The sequence below is a fragment of the Empidonax traillii genome, unplaced genomic scaffold (assembly GCF_003031625.1).
Source record: "Empidonax traillii isolate 1590-97213 ecotype Southwest subspecies unplaced genomic scaffold, ASM303162v1 scaffold1759:size64342, whole genome shotgun sequence".
In the NCBI taxonomy this organism is placed as follows: domain Eukaryota; kingdom Metazoa; phylum Chordata; class Aves; order Passeriformes; family Tyrannidae; genus Empidonax; species Empidonax traillii.
The window spans coordinates 37524-60037 of record NW_020956952.1 but is presented as its reverse complement, the minus strand read 5'-3'; the positions used below and the strand labels follow the sequence as shown (position 1 = coordinate 60037).

Genomic DNA, 22514 nt, shown 5'->3' with positions numbered 1-22514 from the left:
TTGGCTCCCTCCCCTCAGGGGTGCCACGGATCCACGCAGGAATCACAGCCGAAAATGGCCTTTAAAAGCCCCATCTCACCGTCCCCTTCCCCAGTGCATCTCACACACATCTGCTCCATAGTTCTGCCTCCCAGGATTTACTACAGTTTCCCTCTCTTACTCGCCGTCCAGCCCCCATTTGCTTTTTTGGACCCTGGCAATCTGAGCTTGAGTATTTCAGTTGTCCAGTTGCCAATCAAAATATTTGAAGGAAATGTTTATTTTCTTCTCGAAATCACACCAGCTGCTGCACTAACTGAATAAGCCCATTTAGCTGTAAGAATTTAACCATTGTAAGAGTGAATTGAGTCCCCCAACTACTCCAAAATCTGACCCAATCTATCAGCGGAAATGTCAATGTTTTGGATGGGAGTTTGGGGAAGTGTGGAATGTGTATTAAATAAAAGCCATGTAAAGGTCAAAGCCCTGATTAGTAATGCCACTGTCTCCTCCTTAGGGCTGAGCTGCCCAGGGGACCTCAGAGGCCGGGACACACCCTGTGATTTAATTGTGCAGCTGCAATTTGCACCTTTTGAGGACCCCCAAGTCCTCCTGCACGTGGAGGCTGGATAGAAACAGGCTTTGAAAGCTGCTCAGCCCCTTTCCAGATAAAACAACAGCGCTCCAGTGACACAGCAGCTTTCCCTCCACCTCAGAGACAATACGGGTCTTTTCTTGGGTGGATGGCGAAGAGATAAACGTGAAGAGACACCCCTTGAGCCTGTGTGGCGATGGGGCCAAACCTCAGCTGGTTCATGGTGGCAAGGGCTGGTCACGAGCGTGGAGGTGGGGAGGCTGGTTCACGAGGCTGCCGACCACAGAGGTTTCTCTGGGCGTGTTCAGCCGCCTCCCTTAAGACCATGTTGGGTTTGGGAGCTGCCTTGGGTGGAGTGGAACTGGTCCCTGTACCCCTGCTGGGTCAGGACTGGTGGATCTCCTCAGAGTTCCCTGGAGGCCTTTCGAGAAGATGAGGCAATGGGCCCTGCAAAAGGTTTTAGGGGTGGATGTGCATCCTTCCCAGCAGAACAGTGGGTGCTTCCTCTACCTCCTCCTCCAGGAAAAAAGCTGATCTGCGTGGAAAGGGCAGTAAGAGCAACCTCAGGACCTCTTCAGTGCTACAACCTGGGAAGGGCTTCGAGTGACACCTAAACAACCAGCTCACCCAGGGCATGTGTCAGAGCACAGCTCTGGGGCCTGGCGTACAGGAGGAGATTATCAGATCATCTGGGGCCGGGCAGCGACGTGTGGAACCTGAGCAGCTCCGCAGCACCCAAGATATCACTCTCTGGTCCCCATCTCAGAGATGTGGGGAATATTCAGTGGCTGATGAATCCAGTCAGCAATAAACTTAACCCATTGTGTGTGTATTACACAACACACACACACATACTCATAGCGTGCGATACACACAGAGAATAAAGGCAGTTTAAAGGGAACTTGATAGTTTGGTTGTGTCCGAGTGGACAGAGTATAAAATATCTTCAGCATGGCCATATGTCACCATTTTAATTCTAGGCATAGATGTGCCTTGCGAAATTGTAATGAAAAATCATCCCCAGGGGAAAAAAATCCTCCTTTCCTGTCTTATGCCACGATGACTGATGACAGTGTAAACACTAATGATACTTTATGCTTCTGTATATAATAGCCATGCACGTGAGACAGAGCGGGGACAGGCGTTCTCGCTCTGCATACACCTTTGGCTGTTTTTTCTCTGCAGATTTCTCTGCCATATTTGGACCTCCAGGTCAACTTTCATCATTTTTCTGCCCTCTCTTCCTCTCTGCTTCCTTCCCCTGGTCTCAGCGGCTCCATCTGGGAGCACGGAGAGGCAGGTGGCCAGAGAAGGAGACAATCTGTACGGGAAGGTGCAACGGGAGGCATTTGGTGTGCGAAGCCCCAGCTCATCTCTAGAGAAGGCGCCGCTCTCCTCCCCACCCACGCACGCGGGCGCGCTCTCACGCCTCTGTCACGTATGTTAACAAGTTCACTTGTTTCCAACTCAGAGCCAGCTAAAAAAGAAAACGGCCCCTTCCTCCCGCCCCACGTAAAATAGAGCAAAATATATTTTGGGGGGGAGGAGGGGAGGTGTTGAGAAAAGATGAGGGTGTGAGCGGCATCCGTTGTTACACGCCCATGGAGCACTGTTCTGTATCTGATAGAACCAGCGCTCACAAACTGGGTGCAAGGACTTCCTCTGCAGAGTTTGAAGGGGAAAAAAAACCAAAAAAACCCAACCAACACAAAACCAAACCCCAAACCAAAACACAACAACACACACGTCGTTATCACAGCATCGTCAGGCACCACCTCAAGGTTGCCAAGCACGTTTGCTGCTGAGTTCTCCTCAAATGCCATGTGCTGCCGTGCAGACACACACGCGGCCCCCCAAGCCTATCCCAGCGAGCAGCACAAAGCTCTGCTGCTGTGTCCCCTCCCAGCACTTTCCACCTAATCCCAAATATGTTGGGCAGCAGCCTCCTGGTCTGTGCAGGCAGGGCAGGGAAATTCCCAGATATTCCCAGCTCGGTGAATCATGCAGCCTCCTATGCAAACCCTTCCAGGTCCATTGGGATGCTCCCAGCCGTTTGCTGGGCCCGTCCTGCCCTGCTGGGGAGGGGACCCTGCTTCTGACTTCCAGTCTGGATTTATCCAGGGCCAATTCAACCCCATCTCCTGTGCCAGCGCTGTCCTGCATAGCTTACATTAGCTCCTCTCCCTCCCCGATGTTTACCCCTTCGATGTATTTACACAGAGCAATCAGCTCAGCTCCCAGCCTGCCCTTTGCTAGACTAAACAAGCCCAGCTCTCCCTGCTTCCTCTCCCGCCACAGCCTCTCTCTTCCTCTCACCATCCCAGAGCCCTCTGCCCGCATCCCCCTGTCCTGCACCGGGCTCAGCTCCTGCCACTCCATCCCGCAGAGCTAATGAATAAGCTAACGGTGCTAATTGGAGCGGGTGGGTGGGCTGAACGGGAAACGCTCCCGTGATTGCAGCCACTCCCTCTGGCCTGCCTGCGCTTCGCTCTTTACCTGTATTCAAAGGGTATTAAAAGAAAATTAACAAGCCCTGACTACATAAAAGGAAGCTGCTGAATTTACAACCCAGCCTGCAGCTAGACCACCTTGCCTGCCGAGCAGGTTTGGACCAGGCCAAGTCTGCCATGGGAAACCCACTGACAGGGAGGCTGAGGGGTGTTGGGAGAGGGGGATCCAGCCCTGTTTGTGCTGCAGCAGGATCCCTGGAATGTGGGCACTGCCCTCCTGCAGCGGGACCCCGGGCTGGGGGCTGCCCTCCCGCACTCTGCGGATCCCAGCACAACCGAAAATCCCGTGCCAGAGGCAGGGTGGCACCTCTGCAGCCTGGGGCAAACGCAGCCCTGCTCCTTGTAATCTCATCTGCTGTTTTGTGGGAACTGCAGCACTTCAGCCCCCTGAGCTGTGGCTGGGAGACCGAGGCGGCTGCACGTCAGCGGCAAACGCGGCGGTCGCGGGTGCCTGGACTCTCTCTCGGGGGAACCTCCCGTCCAGCACCGCTCTGTGGTTCATCTTTGGCAGTTACACACCAAACTCATCTAAGGGACATCGCAAACGTAAATGAGAGGAGCAGAAAAGCAGTTTAAAGATAGTCACAGAAGCCTGAAAGCAGGCAGGAAACCCATCTCGAGCGTGTTCCTTCCTTTGAGGCTGAAGCTGAATCCCACAATATGTTTTCTTCCCACTAATGCTTGCCTAGCTTCCTTTGGAAACAATTTAGCCTCTGCCCATGGTAGAATGTTTTTATCCATTAAGAAACGGATATTTTAAAGAAACCATAAGTCAATCTGGACAGGGATTAGGAAGCAGCAATTCAGTGTATTTGCTGGGCCCATAATTCAGGATTTAACCTCAGAGCAGCCACGTTGCATTTCGGAAACAATAGGGCACTCGCTGCCTATGCCAAGAGGCTTCTTAAAAGTAATGTAATACTTTAAAACTGTATATTTAAAAAGAAAAAGAGAGAGAGAGATTTTACTTTAAATGCACATGGTGAAGCATTCTGCTGATGACTGGCCCTAAGTAATGGGCTGGGAGTGAAGCTGGTTAAAGCTGAGCAGTTTCCAGATCAGGAGAGCTGAAGCTCTTCACCAGCAAACACAACGTCTCCCCAGAACCACTGAGCAGACACCAAAGCTGGGAGAGGCAGGACGGAGCTTGCAAAAGGCTCCAGCGTTTACTGTTGTCTCTGTGAAGTTAAGGCAGTTTGGTTTCGCCGGAGCAAAGGGGGACGTTAAGTGCATTAATCCAAACAGCTCGCTCTGGTACCGAGTAGATCAAATTTAAAATCACTTTGCAATTGTCCTCGTGTGCGCAAGGCCCCTCCGTGTCGCTGGACAATGCACACAATTGCTTTTGAGTGGTTGAAGATGTTTCCACCACAAAGCGAGAAGGCAGGCCCGGCTGCGTGGGCGGTCCTGCTCTGCTGCAGTGGGAATAAAATGGTTCAGCACAAACCGCTGCCGAAACACGGGCGAGGGCGAAGAACTGGGGGCTTCCCCCTAGGATGACGTGTGTCTGTCACCATCCCACCTCCCCAGAGCAAGGGGGCCCCGAGAAGCAGCTGAAGGCAGACAGGAGCAAGCTCCTTTGGCATCTTGCTTCGCTTTTGGGAGCTACTTGATTTTTTTTTTTTTTTTTTTTTAAGCTAGAAGGCGAAACTCGGAATAAAGCAAGCACGCAAGGCTCTGGCTTCGCATGCCCCGTAATAAGGAACCATTTCGAGCCATCCTAATGACAGCGTGGTGTCTCGCTGAGGAGATGGCAGAGCTGGGATTTCAAAACCTCAGATTTTCCAGACCTCACTGGAGAAGCACTGGGCCAAGTCCTCAACAGAAGCAAGCGGCCCTGCTCGGCTGAAGCCAGGGAAGCCGTGCTGGATGATGATAAGGGTCTGCACAGCTACTAGGCCAGATTGGCAACACAGCTACACCAAAGCAGCACGAGTGGGAATGAAATCTGGTGTGTGGAGGGTTGCAAATGTCAGTCCTGTTGGGTATAGGCGTAGAAAGGGATAGATTCTCTGCTCATCTGAGCGGGGCAGGGCAAGGCTGAAGCCACTGAGATGCCACCGAGATACCCTGACGCTGGGCATGGGGAACCAGCACGAGAGCAGGATGTGACCTCCTTGGCCACGGAGCTGGGCGCGCTCTCCTCCCGTGTTTCCTGGCATGTCCTTCAGAAACAATCAGTTTTCTCTTACCGGGAGGTTTTTGGTTTTGAGGCCATTTAACCTCAAGGCGATCATTTTACACGGGGTCTATTTATAACCTCCAGGGGCTGCTTTGCTGAAAGCCTCTGCGGATGGCTGAGGGCCAGACTCTTCTCCCACTTTCACCAGCGTCCTTGCCGTGATCTCCACTGGCCACGGCCCTCCCTCACGAGGAGGAAAGATTGGACCAGGCCAGAGCAAACACACCTCCAGAGAACCCCAGTTCCTCCCAAAGATAAACACTGTCTCCTACGTGCCTTCCTGCCTCCAAACCCCAGCTCCACGTGCTGTATTTCAGGGATTTGAGGTGCCGGAATCCCCCCTCAGCGGCCAAGGCTGTCTCTGAGCATCCCAGCTCCCCGCCTGGTTTTGCCAGAAGCGGATTAGGAAGAATTTGTGCAAACTGCTTGGTCAGCAGAACTGGGAGGCCAACCACCTCCAGCACACGAGCGGAGAGGGCTGCTGGGCACCCGTGGAGGGAAAACCTGCCCCTCTGGCCCCCTTTCAATCCCTGCACAGGGACGCTAAAAACATGACGGTTGGGAAGCACCCACAGAAAGGACAGTGGGGGCCGGATGAACTCCAGCCTGTCCCTCCTAACCGGTATCTCCTTATGCTTTTCACTAATCAGCTTCTCATGTGTGTTACCCAAGAACGTGCCAAGTCGTGAGAATTACAGGCCTGTTAACTCCTGTGTTGTTCTTGGCACGGGCCGGGCTCCACTTGCTCGGGTAAAAATTATGATCTTTGTGAATAAGCCATGTGTGTGTGTGTGAGAGAGAGAAAGAGGGTTTTTTTGTTTTTTTTTTTTTTAAATTATGATTATGATTGGTTATAGCCGGTGTTGTGTCAAAAGGACAGGGCTGAGATTAAAATGACTGGGAGCTGACCCTGCTCCCAGCTATGCTGGTAAGAACCCACAGTCATTTTAAGACAGTTCCTCAACTTGGGAACAAGGGAGCCAAGAGCAGAGCGTGCACGAACCGCCTTTTGCAGCATTCCTGGTAGTTTGGATTCACTCCGCAGGAATGATTTTAGATGGCTAATTTTGTGTGTCTCCACTCCTGCTGTCACTTGACATTTGGGATTTTGGCACGGACGGCAGCTTGTGGCCAATTTCATTTTTTTTTTCCTCCTTGGATTTGTGTCATCACCTGATCCCTCGCTCCAAACAACGCTCTTTGGGTTTCTGGCACTGCATGGGGTTGTGCTAATTTAAAATACAAATCTTTTCCTCTTACCCAAGAACCTCTTTCTTTATGACGCAGCCAACGGGATGAGCCTAGAAAACTCTCTCTCTCTCCCTCTCTTTCTCTCTCTCTCTCTTGTTTTTTTTTTTGAAACAAAAATCAAATGATAATCCTACCCAAAATGCCCGTGTTCTTCTCATAAACCGTGCTAATATCAATGAAAATTCCAAGCATGGAGATTTGCATTTCATTGAGAAATAAATTAAATTTTCACTGCAATTTTGGGCTGGGAGGAGCGGGGCAGCTTTCGCGGTTCAGGTAACGTTTTCAAACATGTTTTTGCACCCCAGACACCCTCTTTGCCAATGACACTGAGGTTTTCAAACATCTAACGTCACTTCTGAAAATGCAACAGAAAGGCTTCTGGGCACTTTTTATAGGAAACCTTCCAAGAAGGGCCACTTTCGCGTCAAAACTCAATATGCAGACAGTTTAAATACTATTCCTGAAATCCCTGTTGGTATCTCTGCTGATTTCCAAAGGAAAACACCAGCGAGACCTAAAAATGCGCACGAGTGAGCCCAGGCAGGTGTGCATACGTGTGGGGAATTATGCTGGAGCTGGGCGATGGATCACCAGACTTGGCATAAACACAATGCAGCGAGATAAGAAACCATTTGGATTAGCATGTAAAGTACGAAACACCCTTTCTAGTTGATGCATAACCATAACGTGGGTGCCTTCATGTCAAAGAAGCTGCTGGGTTCAAAGTGTGCTGCTCTGATCTCTCTCGCATTCCTGCTGCAGCTCCTCAGCTTTTCCTACGAGCCCCGATCTGATGGTGCAAAGAGTGATTTCATGGGTGCAAAATGACTTCCAAGGCCAAGAAATCCGAGCAAACCTCCCCCCTGGCCTGTGTCCCTGCAGGGTTCCTTACCCAGGGGAGAGCTGGACTCCAGCCCTAAAATGCCATCTGAAGGGAATCTTGTTTGGCCAGGGAGGCTCCGCTCCCTGCCCAGCTGTGTTGGGAGCGTGAGGCTTTGGGGTGTAACGCCAGGCTGGGGCACCCAGCCAGTTACCTTGGATCGGAGTCTGGGCCTGGGACCCGAAGTGGCTCGGGGTGCTGAGGGATCCGCGGGGGTTGGGTGTTGTCGGGGTGACTCTCATGGACTGGCGCAGCCGTTCCAGCTCCCCGTAGCGGTCGGTGAAGGGTTTGGCTTGGTCTTCCAGCTTTTGTCTGTGCCCTGGAACGCGATAAAAGAGTCTGATATCTGATCAGTTCCCCTTTGGCTACGGCACCCTGGTTACACACAAAGTCAGCGCAGCCTCTGTCTCCGCGGTTTGCTGATGTTCACATGGGGGTAATGGGTGGCGGCCCCGGCAGAAATCAGCTGGAAGAAACCCCATCTACTGGCAAAGAAGTGGTGAATGGGGAACCAGCAAAGGAAACACTGAATTTAAAGTATTTTCTGCAGTATTTGCTCAGCGCGCAAAGAATAAACTCTTGTCTACTCCCCCTCCCAGCTCTGCCCACCCAAGGGGGTCAGGGCCAAGCGGAGCTGGAGAAGGCACAGGAGGAGGGATGGGAGCAGCCTTGGTACCACACCTTGGCCACCTCACTTTGCTTCTTTCTGTTCCTCTTTTCCTACCCGTAAAACGGGGAGACTAATCACCCACCTCCCCCAGGCAGGGCAGCAGCTAATGAGCGTTTGTAAAGCACTCCCAGCTCCTTAGGTAGCAGCTGCTGGCACAGGGCAATAATTATTAAATTTATGCTAATTGGCCCGAGGCAAGAGGCGCATGAAATACACTTGATACATAACTTTCGCATTTTACTATATTAATCATCGCCAAACGGCTTCACTCTCTCTGGGCCCGATTCCAGTCTCAGTTACACCCGCACAAAGCTGGAGGGGCTCCAGGGAAGCCGGAGCTGCCTCGGTTTTACATCAGTGCCGGGGTTCAGACCTTGGATTCTCCTTGGGCGCAGCCAGACGGCCGTGCAACACCCCCAGCTCTTTGCACCTGCCATGAAAGGACCTTCCCGAGGTGGCAGCCGCCTCATCCCGCCGTAATCCGAGCGCAGGCCTCGGGGGCACTGGAGGTGTGCGGGCACGCCGGGGAGATGGGAGAGGAGCTGGGAGGAAACCTTCTGCAGCGCTTCAGAGAGCTGGGCCTTATCAGATCCTACGGCCCAGCATCCACTGAGTCAGGCTCAGTTCTTGGTGGCTTTTAAGAAGTGACGCGTTTAAAAGGCGATAAACGCAGCCACCTCTTGCTCGCGCCCTCCTTCCCTCCCCCCTCACATCTGCGCAGCCTGAGCCCTGTGTCAGTTGGTAGCAAAGTCACAGAAAGTCCCCAGACTTCCCCCTCTTTAATAATGCCTTGTGTCTCCTGATCTCCAGAGGGGTTCTCACACTCCCTGCCGTGGCATCGCTCCCAACAGCAAACCACCCCTTGCCGCGGTTTCTGAAGGACTCTGACCCTCCTCTGTGAGCTCCACACCCAGGAGAGCCCTGCCATCCCCTCCAAACTCCATAATCCCCAGCCTTCTGGGTGTGTAAAAGTCCAAACCGATGGAAAACGGGCTGAAACCAGAGAGCAAAACTTGTTGAGGACAAACCCCATCAGAAAGCAAAACCCGGCGGTGTTTTGCAAATGTATTTTCCCTGCTGTGTTAAGTAAACCAAGGAAACCTCAAAGCAACACCATAAATGATCTCTTCTAGTCTCTGTGTGTCCCCAGACCTCAGGCACCTCTGCATTATCCGAGGCCTTCAGAGCCATGAGCAGCATCTGTCACATGGCATTTGTGCTTTTCCCCAGGGGAAAAGTGTGTGCAGTGAGGTGTCTTGTTTTGGTCCCCACTTTATTACTTCAGCCTACATTTGAGCACAGAAGAAGAAAAAAATAGGGTTATGTTTCACCTCTAACCACTTTCTTCAGGCAGAGCGTGGCAGGGGGGCCAACAGGACTTCAGAGACCAAGTTCCCCAGAAAGTTAATGGAAATCAAATTCCCTGCCTCCGTCTCGGCACAAACCCTGTCCTGGGGTGGTATCTGGCATGTGACGGAGAAAACACTGAAAAATACATCAAGTGATCTCTGTGCTGATAACGTTTTTAAAGATTATTCAGCCTTACAACTTAAGTGAGGGCTTCACGTGGCCGTGTCATGCTGTGCTGGGGTTGCCCTGGTCCCCACACTGTCTGAACACGGACACAGCCCCGTGGGGGGTTCCAAGCCTTGAGCAAACCCTCGAGAAGGGGCTGGTTTGTGGGGAGACCCAGCAGTAACCAGTGAAACCCCCAAAACCTTAAAAAAAGAAAGTGGAAAACTTGATGCAAGTGTAGGTCGAGGCACACAGAGGATGCTGTGGTGGGATCAGGACCCTTCCCAGCTCTCCTAGGCCCTCTCTGGAGTGTATCCTGCCCTGTCTCCATGTGTGGGACCTGGCAGCGCCAAACCATACGAATCAAGGCAGTGAGTGAGTTAAAAACCACCAGCTTGGACTGCCAACCCTCTTTAGCTCAGCCTGTCTCCCCAGGACTTCCTGCCACTTGTCACTTCAGAGCTGGGGACGTCAGACTTTGTCACGCAAGACAGAATCGCTATTAATGGGTTTCTTTCATCAGAACAACCTGAGCTTTTTAATTTCTGCAGCGGTTGGCTCCATTAAAAGCCCTTCCCCATCTACCCACAGCTGTCACGGAGAGGAAACCAGTGCCTTCAAGTGAACAATAGCTCATACCTTAGAGAAGAGGAAGGTGGTTTCTAGCTTAACCCAAGGACTGACTCAAAGCCTCCCGAAGCCAGTGGGCGGGTTTTCACTCCACTTCAAACAGCTCCAACCACCTCATCCCAAGAAATCCGGCTGAGGAGTCTTAATCGCCCCGACCTGTGAATTTTGGGGCACGAAACCTGCTGTCTGGGGGCTGGAGACTTCCAGCTGGGCTAGCACCGGCTTGCAGGTCAATATTTATGGAAACAACAGAGCTTAGAGCGATCAAATGATGGCAGCTACTGACCCCGGGCACTTCTTGTCAACAGCACGAGGGTTTTAACGCTGGATCGGGTTTCTGAATGAGTTAACTCCGATATTGAACATGACATGATGTAAACATTGACAGATCACCTACGATCCTGATGTAATAACAAGATCGGTATCAGCATATCAAACAAGCGATCCCATTGAACACTTCCCAGCTGGAAGAGTCGAGGTGAATTTGACACTTTAGGTCAGTAATAAGAAGCATACTGGAAGTTTTGGGTGTTTCCTTGGAATGCAGACAGCGAAACAGTGTGTGCCACACTGCAGCCCAGGAGCTCAAAAGCTGTGATTTAAAGCCATGCTTTCTGCATTAAAACATCACAGAGGCCAAACAGACCCTGCTCTTCTTTCTAGGAGTTTGCAACCTGATGTGGCTTCCCAAGCTGCGACCCGGATGGGGTTTCCAGGCAGTGGAGGGAGGAGTTCCACAGTGTTCACCAAAAGCAGCTGATTTCCCCAGATTACTGAGATGCAGAATAGAAAGTTGATCAAAAGTAGAAAGGGGTTTTGGGAACCTGAGTGGTGCCAAAATCTGAGAGACAGATTTGATTTGAGAAAACACTCTTCAGGGTGCCTGAGGGTCATGGTACCCTGATTTAGCTGTGGTTAGTTGTTCAGTCATGGGAGACAAGGAGCTGCCTGGTGGGTTCAGATTTGGGTGTCACGTTTGTCCCCATCCCCTGTCATAGCCCTTTGCTACCAAAGGGTGGGAGAGCAGATGGTGGGAAGTGGCTTGGCCCTCCCCAGGAGCCTTGCTGCGAAATGCTGGCTGCAAGATGGAGCAAAGGAAACACGGAGCTTTTCAGCTCTGGGGGATGTTCATTAACACACACGTTTACAGATAATTTCCTCAGCTCCAGTGAGGAAGAGACAAGAACCAGGAGATGGTAACATGGGCTGGGACATCAGCTCGAGCCATCAGCAGCCACTCATCCACCTCCAAAGCAAGGCTCCAAATATCCCACCGGCAAGATCCCACCATCCTCCACTCAAGGCCCTGCTCAAATATTCACAGTCAAACTCCAGGGCTCAGCCAAGCAGGAGCTCACCAGGAGCAGTCCCTGCACACAACCCCGGGGCTTAGTCTCTACATGTCCGTGAGAATGGACCACAAGAAAGCGATCAGCAGTGGATAAAACTCCACTCTCAATGTGCAAAACACCTTTCAAATCCCTCTTTCTAGCCCTCAAAATAGGTACTTCAGAGAGACACGCCAATCCTCTACAGAGGGTTGAATTTTTTCCCAGTCTGAGTCTCGACTAGACTATCAAGTCCCAGCATGTGCTCCAGAAAGAAGCCACATGTGAAAAAAAAACGCCTGTGTTATGGGAACAGCAGGCCTGTCCCTCGCAGCAGATGTTGGGCTGGTTTCATCTTCGCACACCTACAACGCGAGGCACGAACATCCCTCAAGTCTTCCCTGCAAATCCTACCTCCAGCTCCGGACTCACCACGGGAAATTCCCAGCCCAGGAGAATTTGGTGGAGCCCCACGGCCAGCGGAGGAGGGAGGGGAGGACGGCACGGAGACGGGAACCGGACGGGGCTCACACGTGACGCCTCCACGCCGGGATGACGGAGATGCCCACCCAGCTCCGGTGAGCCGGCGAGGGCCAGCCCTGCTCCAGCCCACTCCTAGAAGCCAAAACCCAGGAGTTCACAGGAGGGAGCAGGGGGGGGGGAAACGTTAGAAGGAACCGTTCTCTTCTGGTGCCGAACAAAGTCAAGCACAGATAACTCATTATTCACATGTTTGAAGTTGGCCTGCTTACGCCATTTGGAAGGAGAATCAGTCACGGCCGGGCTTTGCTTTGGTTTCCTCTGGCTTTCGTGAGACACTACAGCTACTGTCTTCCTCCAGCTTGGAGAGAAAGGGGAGTGTGTCGCAATGCGCCTCGGCTCGCATGTCCTGGCAGAGGATTTACACCGACTTGAACAACGAAAGGAAAATAATATTTAAGGGGGGGGGGGGAGGGAAAGGGAGAATTAGGAAAAAAAAAAAAAAAAAAAGAGTTCCTAATTTATAAAGCTTTTTTAGCTGGTGGTGGTCTGAGATGAATTGGCTGCTTCTAAAAGGATGAAAATAAATATCCCTCTTTTTGAAGGAAATAGGCTGGCTCCGGGCCAGCTGGCAGGAAGCGCAGAGATATGTTGCATTTACAGTAGGTTTTTTGGTGTCTGAAGCTGCAGCAGCGGGAGAGATGTTCGTTCTAGGCAGGCTGGTATTGATTAGGGCCTTTGAGAGCCCCTGATCTCCTCTCACTCATGGGTTAGTCCCTCTGCCTCTCTCCCTGCCCACCCTGTGCTGGGAGCCCTGGCAAGTGGCACAGCGCCTGATAAATCCTGTTGAGGCCACTCATTACACTGGGAGACTCCAAAACTAAGCCCTCTGGAAGGGGAAAAAAAAGCAAGGCCTTAATTCAGATATTTTAAACAGAAATCTAGGGTAGCGTTTTTAAAAAGCTCTGGGAATGTGGCCTGTGCTCAAATCAGAGGGAACATCACACCCAAATTTCCACAAAACTTCAGCTCAAATGCCTGAAGGACACTGGCTCCCCATTCCCAGGGTTTCAGTGTGGAGACAGAGTCTTTCTGGATTTGCAAAGGTATTTAAAGCACTTCACAGCACAGGGAAAGCTGGGGGCATTCTCAGCAACCAGCAAAATTCATCAGGTTTAAGCGTTTATCCCACTTGTGCCGTGCTGAAAATCCCCACCAGTGTTTTCCCGCATTTTTTTTTCCATCCTTGAAGACCTCTGAAAAAATCTCCCTCTGAGACTAGGTGGGGTTTTAAAAGTTGTGATTTACAGATCTGAGAATTTCTGGGTGTCACAAACCAGCAGGTGGGTGCACATCTGCGGGAAACGGGGCAGCTCTCAGAGCAGGGCGCAAAAACCACCAGCCCCGACGGCTTCTCCGCAGTCGCTCCCGTTTCCAGGAAGGCAGAATTCACTCGTGGTTCTCATGGAACTAGGCAAAACCCCTGATTCGAAGCTTTCCAGGCTGGGTGCTGGGGAGGAAGCAGACAGATCTCAAGGACATCCAGCTGGTATTGCCTCAGCCACGTCTGAGATCAGGTTTTCAGAAGCCGTCGCTCCGTAGATCAGTGGAGAGATGCCAGCTGGAGCGAGTTAACGCTGCTATCTAACAGCTTGGGCCGTGTGCTACCAGTAGAGCTGGTTTTTCCCAGTTCATAACCTGTTCCATTAGGGCAAGCACATCAAATTCCTTGGGGTGACACTGGTTAAGGATACTCTGCCCGGGTTGGGGAGGCCCAGCTGCCGGGTGCAGGCCTGTGCAAGGAATGTGCCGTGGTTCAGCTGATGGAGATGAGATGAACCTGATGCTGCAGGGCCTCACAGCAGCCGACTGGAGGGAGCAGCGTTTTGCCAGCCAGTCCTGTGCCCTGGGTAACAGCACAACCCCCATCAGACCCAAACTTTCCCAAGGTTTGAGGATGCTGAGCGCTGCTTTTCCCCTTTGCCCTAGGACAGAGCTGGAGCCGAGCCCTGCCATTTGAATACTAATATCCCCCGATCCCAGGGTTGAGCTCCAAGCTCCATCTCCAGAGACTGGCTGGTATGTTGGATAATTACAGCTCCTGACGAGCTCTGCCCGCACAGAGCTGTGAGGAGGAGCCCCAGAGCAACACTACCTGCACAGCACCTTCATCCTCCCTGCAGTGCTGCTCCTCCAAAGCCAGAGGAGCAGAGCTGAGCACAGGCTAACCACGGGCAAGGGGGCTGCCTGCTCCCACGTCTGGGTTTGGGATGGGGAACCTCCCCACAGGGAACAGCAGGAGATTCCCATCCACTGCCATCGTCCTCAGAGGCTGAGAAGAGCTCTGGGGATGTCTCTGCTCGCTGGGTCCCTCTTCTTCCTCCCCTCCCTCCCCCTCTTGCACTACAGAGTGTAGAGTCACTGGAAAGAGTAAGAGAAAATAATGCAAAATCATGTCTAAGCACCTTCCGCTGCAGGATATGATTTATCTCTGGCTGACTGCAGAACAGGTGACTGGGCTCCAGCAGCGGAAGAGAAGGGTCTTTGGAACTAAATTTCATCTCACTCTGAGTCAAATCCTCTTCCTCCCTCCGCCACATCATTAAAGTGATTGGTTGCACTGATAAGCCCTTTCAGGAGGGAGGAACGAGATGTGTCCTGCCCTGACATCTGATGTGATCTTGTGGTTTTGTTTGATAGTTCTGGTCCTTTAGCTGTTCTCTGCCCTGAAACGAAACTGGCCTTTTAGCATTGACTATTTTTATTTTCCTCTCTCTTTTCCAATCCGTGATCGTTCACTCCATCCTCCTGAGCTCCCAAATCCTGCCCGAGGGAAGTGGGGAAGTTGTGTTAATGACCCTGCAATGTGCAGTCCCTGCTCCTGCAGGACAAATCCTCACCAACAACCTCCTGCACAGCACCTGCTGCCCACCAGGGATCAGATCTGCTTTACAAACTGAGGCACGGGGCAAAAATGCTGCTCCTTTGTGAAGGAGCAACGCTCACCAATGTCCTTGCTGCAACACTCACAAACACTCCTTTTTAGCACCACTGTGTCCTGTCACCTGCATCCCATCCCAACCCACTCCCTTCGGAGCCAGAGGGAATATTTTATTTTTTTGCTGTTTGCTTGAACAGCATCTGGCACAGCCCGGCGCGGAACACACCAACACCCTGCTGGAAGAAACCTTCCATGAAACTTAATTCTCCAGATATCCCCCATCCCCAAAGAGATTTAATCTCTTCCAAATACATTAGCAATGCCCACTCCTCCGACTCTGCTTCATTTCCAAAGCCAGGACCAGGCACGACTCTTCCCCCCCCAAGCCGAGAATCGTGCCCTGGGGTTTTCCCAAAGCTTTCAAAAGCAGGAGGTGTTGCAACCAATCCCAACAAAGATTCCTTTGTAGAACGAGAGCAAAAATAATTTCCCTGTTCTGACTCCCAATATTGCTTCACTTACAAAATATTGGTCATTTTTTTCAGAGAAATTATTTTGAAGTTATTACGCACCGGGCGATTATAAAGGAGGGGAGGAATTTACTATATGTGGCAAATAAAACAATTAGAGGAGTGAATTTACTGGAGCCCATATAATTTTGGTTGCTCTGTTATTTCTTCTGAGGCAGGATTACAGCCTCGAGCTGTAGCACCAAAGGCCCTGGCAGTGCAAACCCGTTGCTTGGAGCGCCGTCGGGGCAACCTTTATGCCTGCTCTGCTCTCCCCAGGGAATGCTCCACATGTCCCTGGCACCTGGATGTCCCTCGGGACATCTCCATGACCTGCTGAAGGTCATGAGGGTCCCCCAGGGGGCTGAGGGTCTAGCATAGCTCGACACACAACCTGACACACAGCACCCAGTGCTGGGGTGCTTTTCTCCCCGAGGGATTTTTATCCGCCCTCCAGGAGCTGAGCCCCGATTGCCCCTCGCTGCATCCTGGCAGGATCGGCCCCTGAAGGGGTTAACTGGGTAGCAGGGCCTATAAGGAATGAGGGGAGGAGGCATTTTAACATAATTGCCTTCCCTGCGTGTACCGACAGCGTCGGGACAGCCCCGGCAGAAAGCGGTGCCCCGGACGGCCCCGGCAGATACCAAAGGGTGCAAATTTTCCCCGCTGGGATCAAAACACATTAGTGATGGGAATACAAACAGAGAAACCCTCCTGTGCGGCAAGTACCGATCTGCAAAGGCTCCTGCATGCACCGGGGAGCCCCCGAGCCTCTCCTCATCGCTCCCACCCCGGGGCTGGCTGCTGCCCCACCGCCTTGGGCATCCTCCACGCTCCGAGGGATGTGGGTTCTACCCCCTCCTTTGCCTCCTGCCTGCCCACTCGCTGCAGAGCCCCCAGTTTATGGGGTGTTTCAGGGGTTTTAAGGGATCTGGCAGATGAAGGATGAGATCAAGCGGTGCCTCGTGCCCCACATGAGCTGCTTGGGTGGGACATCCAGTGATGGCACCGATGCTGTGCCACCTGGCCCCAGCCCGCATTTGTCACCACCCAAAGAGCAAATGGGATCAGGGGAGAGTGGGATGGAGCTGAACAGTCTCTTTGCAGAAGGCAGAGGGTGGCTTCAGCTCTCAGACACCATCCCTGCAAGTGCCCCATCCCAGGCACCAACAACCCCAACAGCGGCCGGAGAAAACACCACTAAAGCTAAAATATTACAATACCTCGCATTCCCACTGAGGATCTTCCATGCCTGCTGCCTTTCAGGACATGTCAAAGAGCCTAGACCCACCCAAAGTCCTTTTGCTCCTTCAGGGAGGGCCCTTGGCAGGGCTGGATCAGCACAGGGAGAAGCAGAGACCCCTCAGACCCGAAGGTGCTCCCTCTGGCGAAATCTGGAGCACGGCTGGAATTAGCCTGAGGTCTCCAAGCAGCACCACCCCAAGGACCACCACGGGGAAGCACCAGGACAGGTCCCTCACCAGCAGCAGCAATGCTGAAGCTCCCAGGGGGGGCGTACAGAGCCCGTGGAGTTTCTTCAAACCCCCTTCTCAAAGGGCCACAGAGCACAGTTAACAGGGAAACAAGAAAGTGCTGCTCAGGATTTCCTCCTCTTCCTCTCCAGGGAAGGACACAGGCCTCGAGAAGTGGGGAATCAGCGCATTTCAAGCACCAAATATTAAATTAGAAGAGATTATAGCCATTTTGCATCGACAAATAACTGTTGAGGGAGTGGTGAGGTCATTTATTTATTTAAATGATCTTCGATTGATTTCGTTGCATCTTTTTTTTTTCCTTATTTTTTCCCTTTTTTTTTTTTCCCATTTCCCTCTTTTTTTGTTTTTGTTTTTTTTTTTCCCCCCTAATTCCCGGACAATCTGGGAACTGTCTGGGTATTTATTTCTAGCTAAGGACAAGCAGGGGGAATAAAACAAAAGACCAGAATAATACCCAAAACTATCACCCCACGGGAGCACTTCAGCACCAGGGCTGCTTTTAATTACAGAAACATCTCAAAGCTCAAGTTTTACGCAGCCCCACGAGAGGCCTTTTTTTTTGCCAAGATAAAGATCTGAAATTGTACAATACTGGCACGACGCGGCCCCGTCCCGAGTCTCCATTCGAGCTTCTGAGGAGCACAAGACCCTCCAATAATTTATCCTCTCCTCTCCCAGCACTTGCCAAGGCCATATCAAACCTCCAAGGGTGGAAAACACGGCATGTCTCTGCCTCGAGGACCCAGAATTGCCCGCAGGGATACAGGAACCCTCTCCAGATCCATGGAGCTGGCGTCCCAGAGGGCCACGGTGCCTCATCCCAAACCTCCCCACAGCCCTGCAGAGCTTGTCCAACTCCCTGTCTCCTCTCAAAATTGCTTGAAATCAACACAGCCATGAGAAAATCCTTTTTTTTTTTTTTTTTTTTTTTTCCCTCTGAGGAGAAAGCACAGCGTGGATTTACACAAATCCTACCCCCCTCCCAGAGCACAGGCCCACGTGACAAAACATCCTGAAATGGGACGGTCACAAACCCCACTGGGCTGGGGAGCAGCTTTGCCAGGGGGTTCCCAGCCCTGCCAGAGCGTGGTTAGTGAATTCATGGATCAGCCATTTATCTAAAAGGTAACAGGAATGTCTCTGTTTCATATTTTTCTCCTTTTCCCCCCCCAAAAAAATTGTACAGCCCTCACTGTTACAAGCAATTCCCGAGGAGTTCAGAAATCCCTCCAGAAATCACCACAACCCAAAACTTAGCACGGGAATAACCAACTCTGCAAAATACTAAACACAGCACTTCGTAGTTTTGATGGCATTTAAGCCATTAAAGCATGCAAATGGGATGGTGCCACAGGAACTGGGTATGCCCAGGGCTGCTGCATCCCAGGAAAAACAACCAGGAGCCTGGCAGGCTGCACCACAGGGAAGCCCCCGCCACCAAAAACCCCAAATCCAAGCCCTGAGCCAGCGAGTGTGGAGGGGCTGACTCAGCTCTTCGACCTCAGCTCTGGGCAAAGCTGCTGCTGCTGCCTGCAAATAAACATCCCCACCACCCTGGGGGCTGCAGGGGGTGGGTCTGGTTTGGGGGTCCAGCCTGGCAACGAGCAGAGATGATGGTGGGGAGGGAGAGCTCACAATGGGGGGGGGACACGCAGATCATCCCCATGCGTGCAACCATCCCAAAATGAAAGCACTGAATCCCCCCCCAGAGCAGCCTGGAAAACCTGCCTGCTGAGCCTCACACCCCCTGCCCAAATCTGCAGGTCAAACTGGAGGCTGGAATTAGGGAACACCCTCCTATAGGGGATGTCTGGGATTTCTAGTTGTTAGCATCGCACTGGGGCATCTGTGCAGCTAATTTGGATTAACAGGGTGCAATATTGCACCTCTTTTTCCCTTCCCTGAGTAAAATGGGGTTTCAGTTTTGATCTTTCTGGGTAGTAAATCTCAGACTCATCTACAGCCACGAGGGACAGGGAAGGTGCAAGGAGGGGGGAAGGGGGCACTTGCCTTGCTAGCACCGTGCTGTCCTTCCTTTTTCTCTCTAGCCTCAAACTGGAGCATCCACTAAGAATAGGTGGGAAAAAAAGACACCTTCTAGTGGAAGTTGGAGTTGGAACTACGTGATTTTTAGGGTGCCTTCCAACCCAAACCACCCTGTGACTCTATGACAAAACCTGCCCGGCGCAGAGTCCTCTGAACCCAAGTGAGGTGGAATCAGATGCACCTCAAACAAACAAACAAACAAACAAATAACAAATAAATGAAGTGAGAAAGGCTTTTTCAGGGTGATCTGCAGGCACACCACGGCTGGGGCAGCCGGGGCTGGTGAGGCTCTGGGCGTGGGATGAGAACGGAGATGGAGGTGGTGAGATACGGGGTGTGGGCAGCGGTGCTGAGCGGTGCCCGGGCTGGATGGGGCGGTTCGGGGCCCTGCTTTCATCACCACGGCTTCGAGATGGGCAGAGGAGCCCCAGCCAGGTCTGTGTCATCCCCCAAAGTGCTGATACAACCCTTTCTCCTCCCGGGCTCCCAACTGGGGCGGTGCCAACGCTGCTGGGAGAGGTGTCCCAGCACAGGGCTGGGGGCACCCAGGGCCACGGGCACCCTCCTCACAGAGTCACCCCAGCACACTGGCCAAGCCCCCTCCAGGTTGGATTTACAGACAAGATTTTTTCCCTTTCCAGTCAATCTTTCTCCCATTTTTTTTTTGCCTTTTTTTTGGTTTCACATACTTAAGGCCAAGAGCGCCCGGCGCCTTGGCTGCTCAAGGGAAACCAGCACCCAAGACAACGGCCTTGTGCCCATCAACCCCCAGCACCCCGGGGACACAGATGCCACAAACACCTCACACCAGGGGGTTTCCACCCTCTGCACGTCCCAAACTCTTCATTTCCCGGCTCGGATCGCGGGGCCGGGCTGTGGCTCGTGGGGCTGACGTCTCTCGTGGGAGGCGGCAGGGAGGGAAACCCTCGCCCTGCTGAGGTTCTCAAAAGTATGAAAGTTAAAAAAAAAAAAAAAAAAGGCAGTTCTTGGAAACAACTCATCTCTGTGGGAGGTGAGAAGCCTTTCCACACACCAGCTACGTGCGGTGCGAGGGGACAGCTGGAGCCTTTCGGGGCAAGAAACCTTCGGGGAGGGAAAAGAGACCACAGAGGGTCAGGATGGGGCCCTGCAGGGACAACGTGGTGGCAGAGGGGATAGGAAGTGCTCTGGCTGCAAGGTCCCTCCTCCTGGTCCCAGCCAGCAGATGCTGCAGGATGGGGACACGTTCCTGTCGCTTATTGCGGTGGCACCAAGCGGGGACGTGACTGAGAGCGCCAAACCTCTAATGCAGACCCCAAAAATGAACGGGGCAGGAGACACCAACAACCTGCTGCTGTGCTGCTGTGGATGAGCAGGCAACAGGGAGGGACACAGGGACCCTGTGGGGGATCAAACCCTCTTGGTCTCCCTCTCCTCCTCAACACAGTGGCCAGGACAGCAGGGATGGGGTGGAAACCTGAAGCCCTTTAAGGGCAAAGGATGTTTAGAAAGGGGGGAGAGAGGTTAAAGAAGACTGAATGGCATCAGGCAAAAAAAAAAAAAAAAAATCAAAGGGGGGAAAAAGCATTTAGAGGGGAAAAAAAGCCTTTGCACAAGAGTTCCCAGGAGATGGGCAGAAAAGGAGCTGGAGCTGCAAGGGATAGCTGGGAGGAGGAGAGGAAAAGTGACAGCAGAGGAGGTCAGAGCGGTGGGAAGGAAAGGAAAGGAAAAGGGAAGGGAAAGGGAAGGCAGCCAGCAGGTGGGAGTGATGGGGGAGGCCCTGGAGATGCTCCCGTTCAGCCAGGAACAGACTAAACATCCCTGTATAGCTTCCAGCTATTCATTTTTTCATGTTCTGCCTGCTGTGGATTATTTTGCAAGCAGCTGTGGAAGCGACGGGGCTTTGCACCAGGGCTGCAGCTCTCCAGAGCCAGGCTCTTGCTAAACACAGAGCTGCAGAGAGCAGGGGGGAAAAAAGGAGGAAATTCCACAGGAAGTTCAAATATTTTATTACTTCCTGTTTGTACAAAGTATGTCAACACTTGGCACCCGCTGTGCTATTTGTTTAGAGCTAAGGTGCCAACTTGACAGAATGTCCTTTCCCCCCCCCCCCCTCCAGATCTAACCCAGAAAGAGCCTGAGAACAAGGAAGAAAAGATCTTGGAGCGAGCGGGGCACCAGGAAGGAGACTGTGGGATGGCTTGGAGGGGATGCTCAGCCAAAGCCACCGCTGTTATCAGCTCCACACTGGCTGTGGATGCCTCAAAGGAGCATCTTCATCTCCAGGGTCCAGCTCTCCTGGTCCCTCCCATCGCAGGGCCCTGCCTGCCCCCAGCTCCCCTGCGGTTCCTCACCCATCTCAACCCCCATTCCAAACTCCTCAGAAGTTTTTTTCTGGGCACAGCTTGAGTTGAAAGGCTCGCTCAAGGGCTGAGATGAAGCGATGGGACAGGGGTGGAAGATGAATGGGATGCTCGGAGCTGGGGCGTGGAGAGCTCAGCCGCGTTCCTGGCCCCACAAAAACCCCCACGAGAACGTTGGCTGGAGGGATCTCGCTGCGTCTGAGGAGACGATGCCCAGGGCTTTCCCAGGATACCAAGACAAATGGCCAATTCTTTGCACGTTAAGGATGCCTTTCTGCCCGCCCCACCAGCCCCACATCCAGCCTCCAGCCCCGGCCAGCGCTGATCCCGCATGACAGGAGCCAACACACAGCACGTCCCACTTGTTTGCAGCCAAGAAAGGGAATAAAAACCAGCATTTTTACGCACACACACATATAAAAATATATCTATGCACATATGTATGTTAAAAAATGTATATATATAATATATATACACGCAAAAGTTTGCAGTTCCTTCTGCCAGCTCTCTCCAAGCAAGAGAGAGAGGCTCAAGCCACGGTGTTTGGCCAAAGGTAGGGATTTACCAGGGCTGCACCAGCTCCAAATGCCACCTGGGGAGCCAGGTGGGTGCTGGCACACGGGGGTGCTGTGCCAGAGAGCCACCCAGTGGCAGGTGAACCGGGGAAACCACGCTGGATTTCCAGGAGCGAGCCCGGATCGTTTTACGGCTGGTGATTTCCACAGCACGGGACTGCAGGGAGGGAAGGGCAAGGGGCAATATTTAAATATTTTTTTTTTTTTAAATTTCGTGTTCATCAGAAGTGTGGCCAAAAAAAAAAAAAAAGAGATTTTTATTATTATTTTTTATTCCAGTGCAAGACACTGGATTTTCATCAGTGAGGAATTTAAGCCCCAGGGTCAAACTGGGAGTCAAAATGTGACCTTTACTGCCAACAAATCTAGGATCATCGTAAACAAACTCCAAAAAAAACCCACAACTTGGGCCTAAAATTCTTCAATCAGCAATTTAAGGGCTGGGGGGGGGGGTGGTGGTGCAGGGATGGGGGAGAGATCAACCTTTTGGGATCCACACAAGACAAGGGCGTAAGCAGCAAATAAACACCACACAGATCTCCTTAAGGAGCCAGCACCTCCAGCACGTTTTCAGGTCCACAA

The 22514-nt window shown here is 52.2% G+C and overlaps 1 protein-coding gene across 1 annotated transcript in view; it reads right to left on the bottom strand.

Moving 5' to 3' along the window:
* LOC114070950 (runt-related transcription factor 3) overlaps positions 1-22514 on the bottom strand; it is a gene marked incomplete at its 3' end in the record, with an annotated part of 34164 nt that overhangs the window by 4299 nt on the left and 7351 nt on the right. The window contains exon 4 of the mRNA XM_027908577.1: positions 7555-7719. Coding sequence (XP_027764378.1) covers positions 7555-7719 — 165 coding nt within the window. The remainder of the gene's footprint in view (positions 1-7554; positions 7720-22514) is intronic.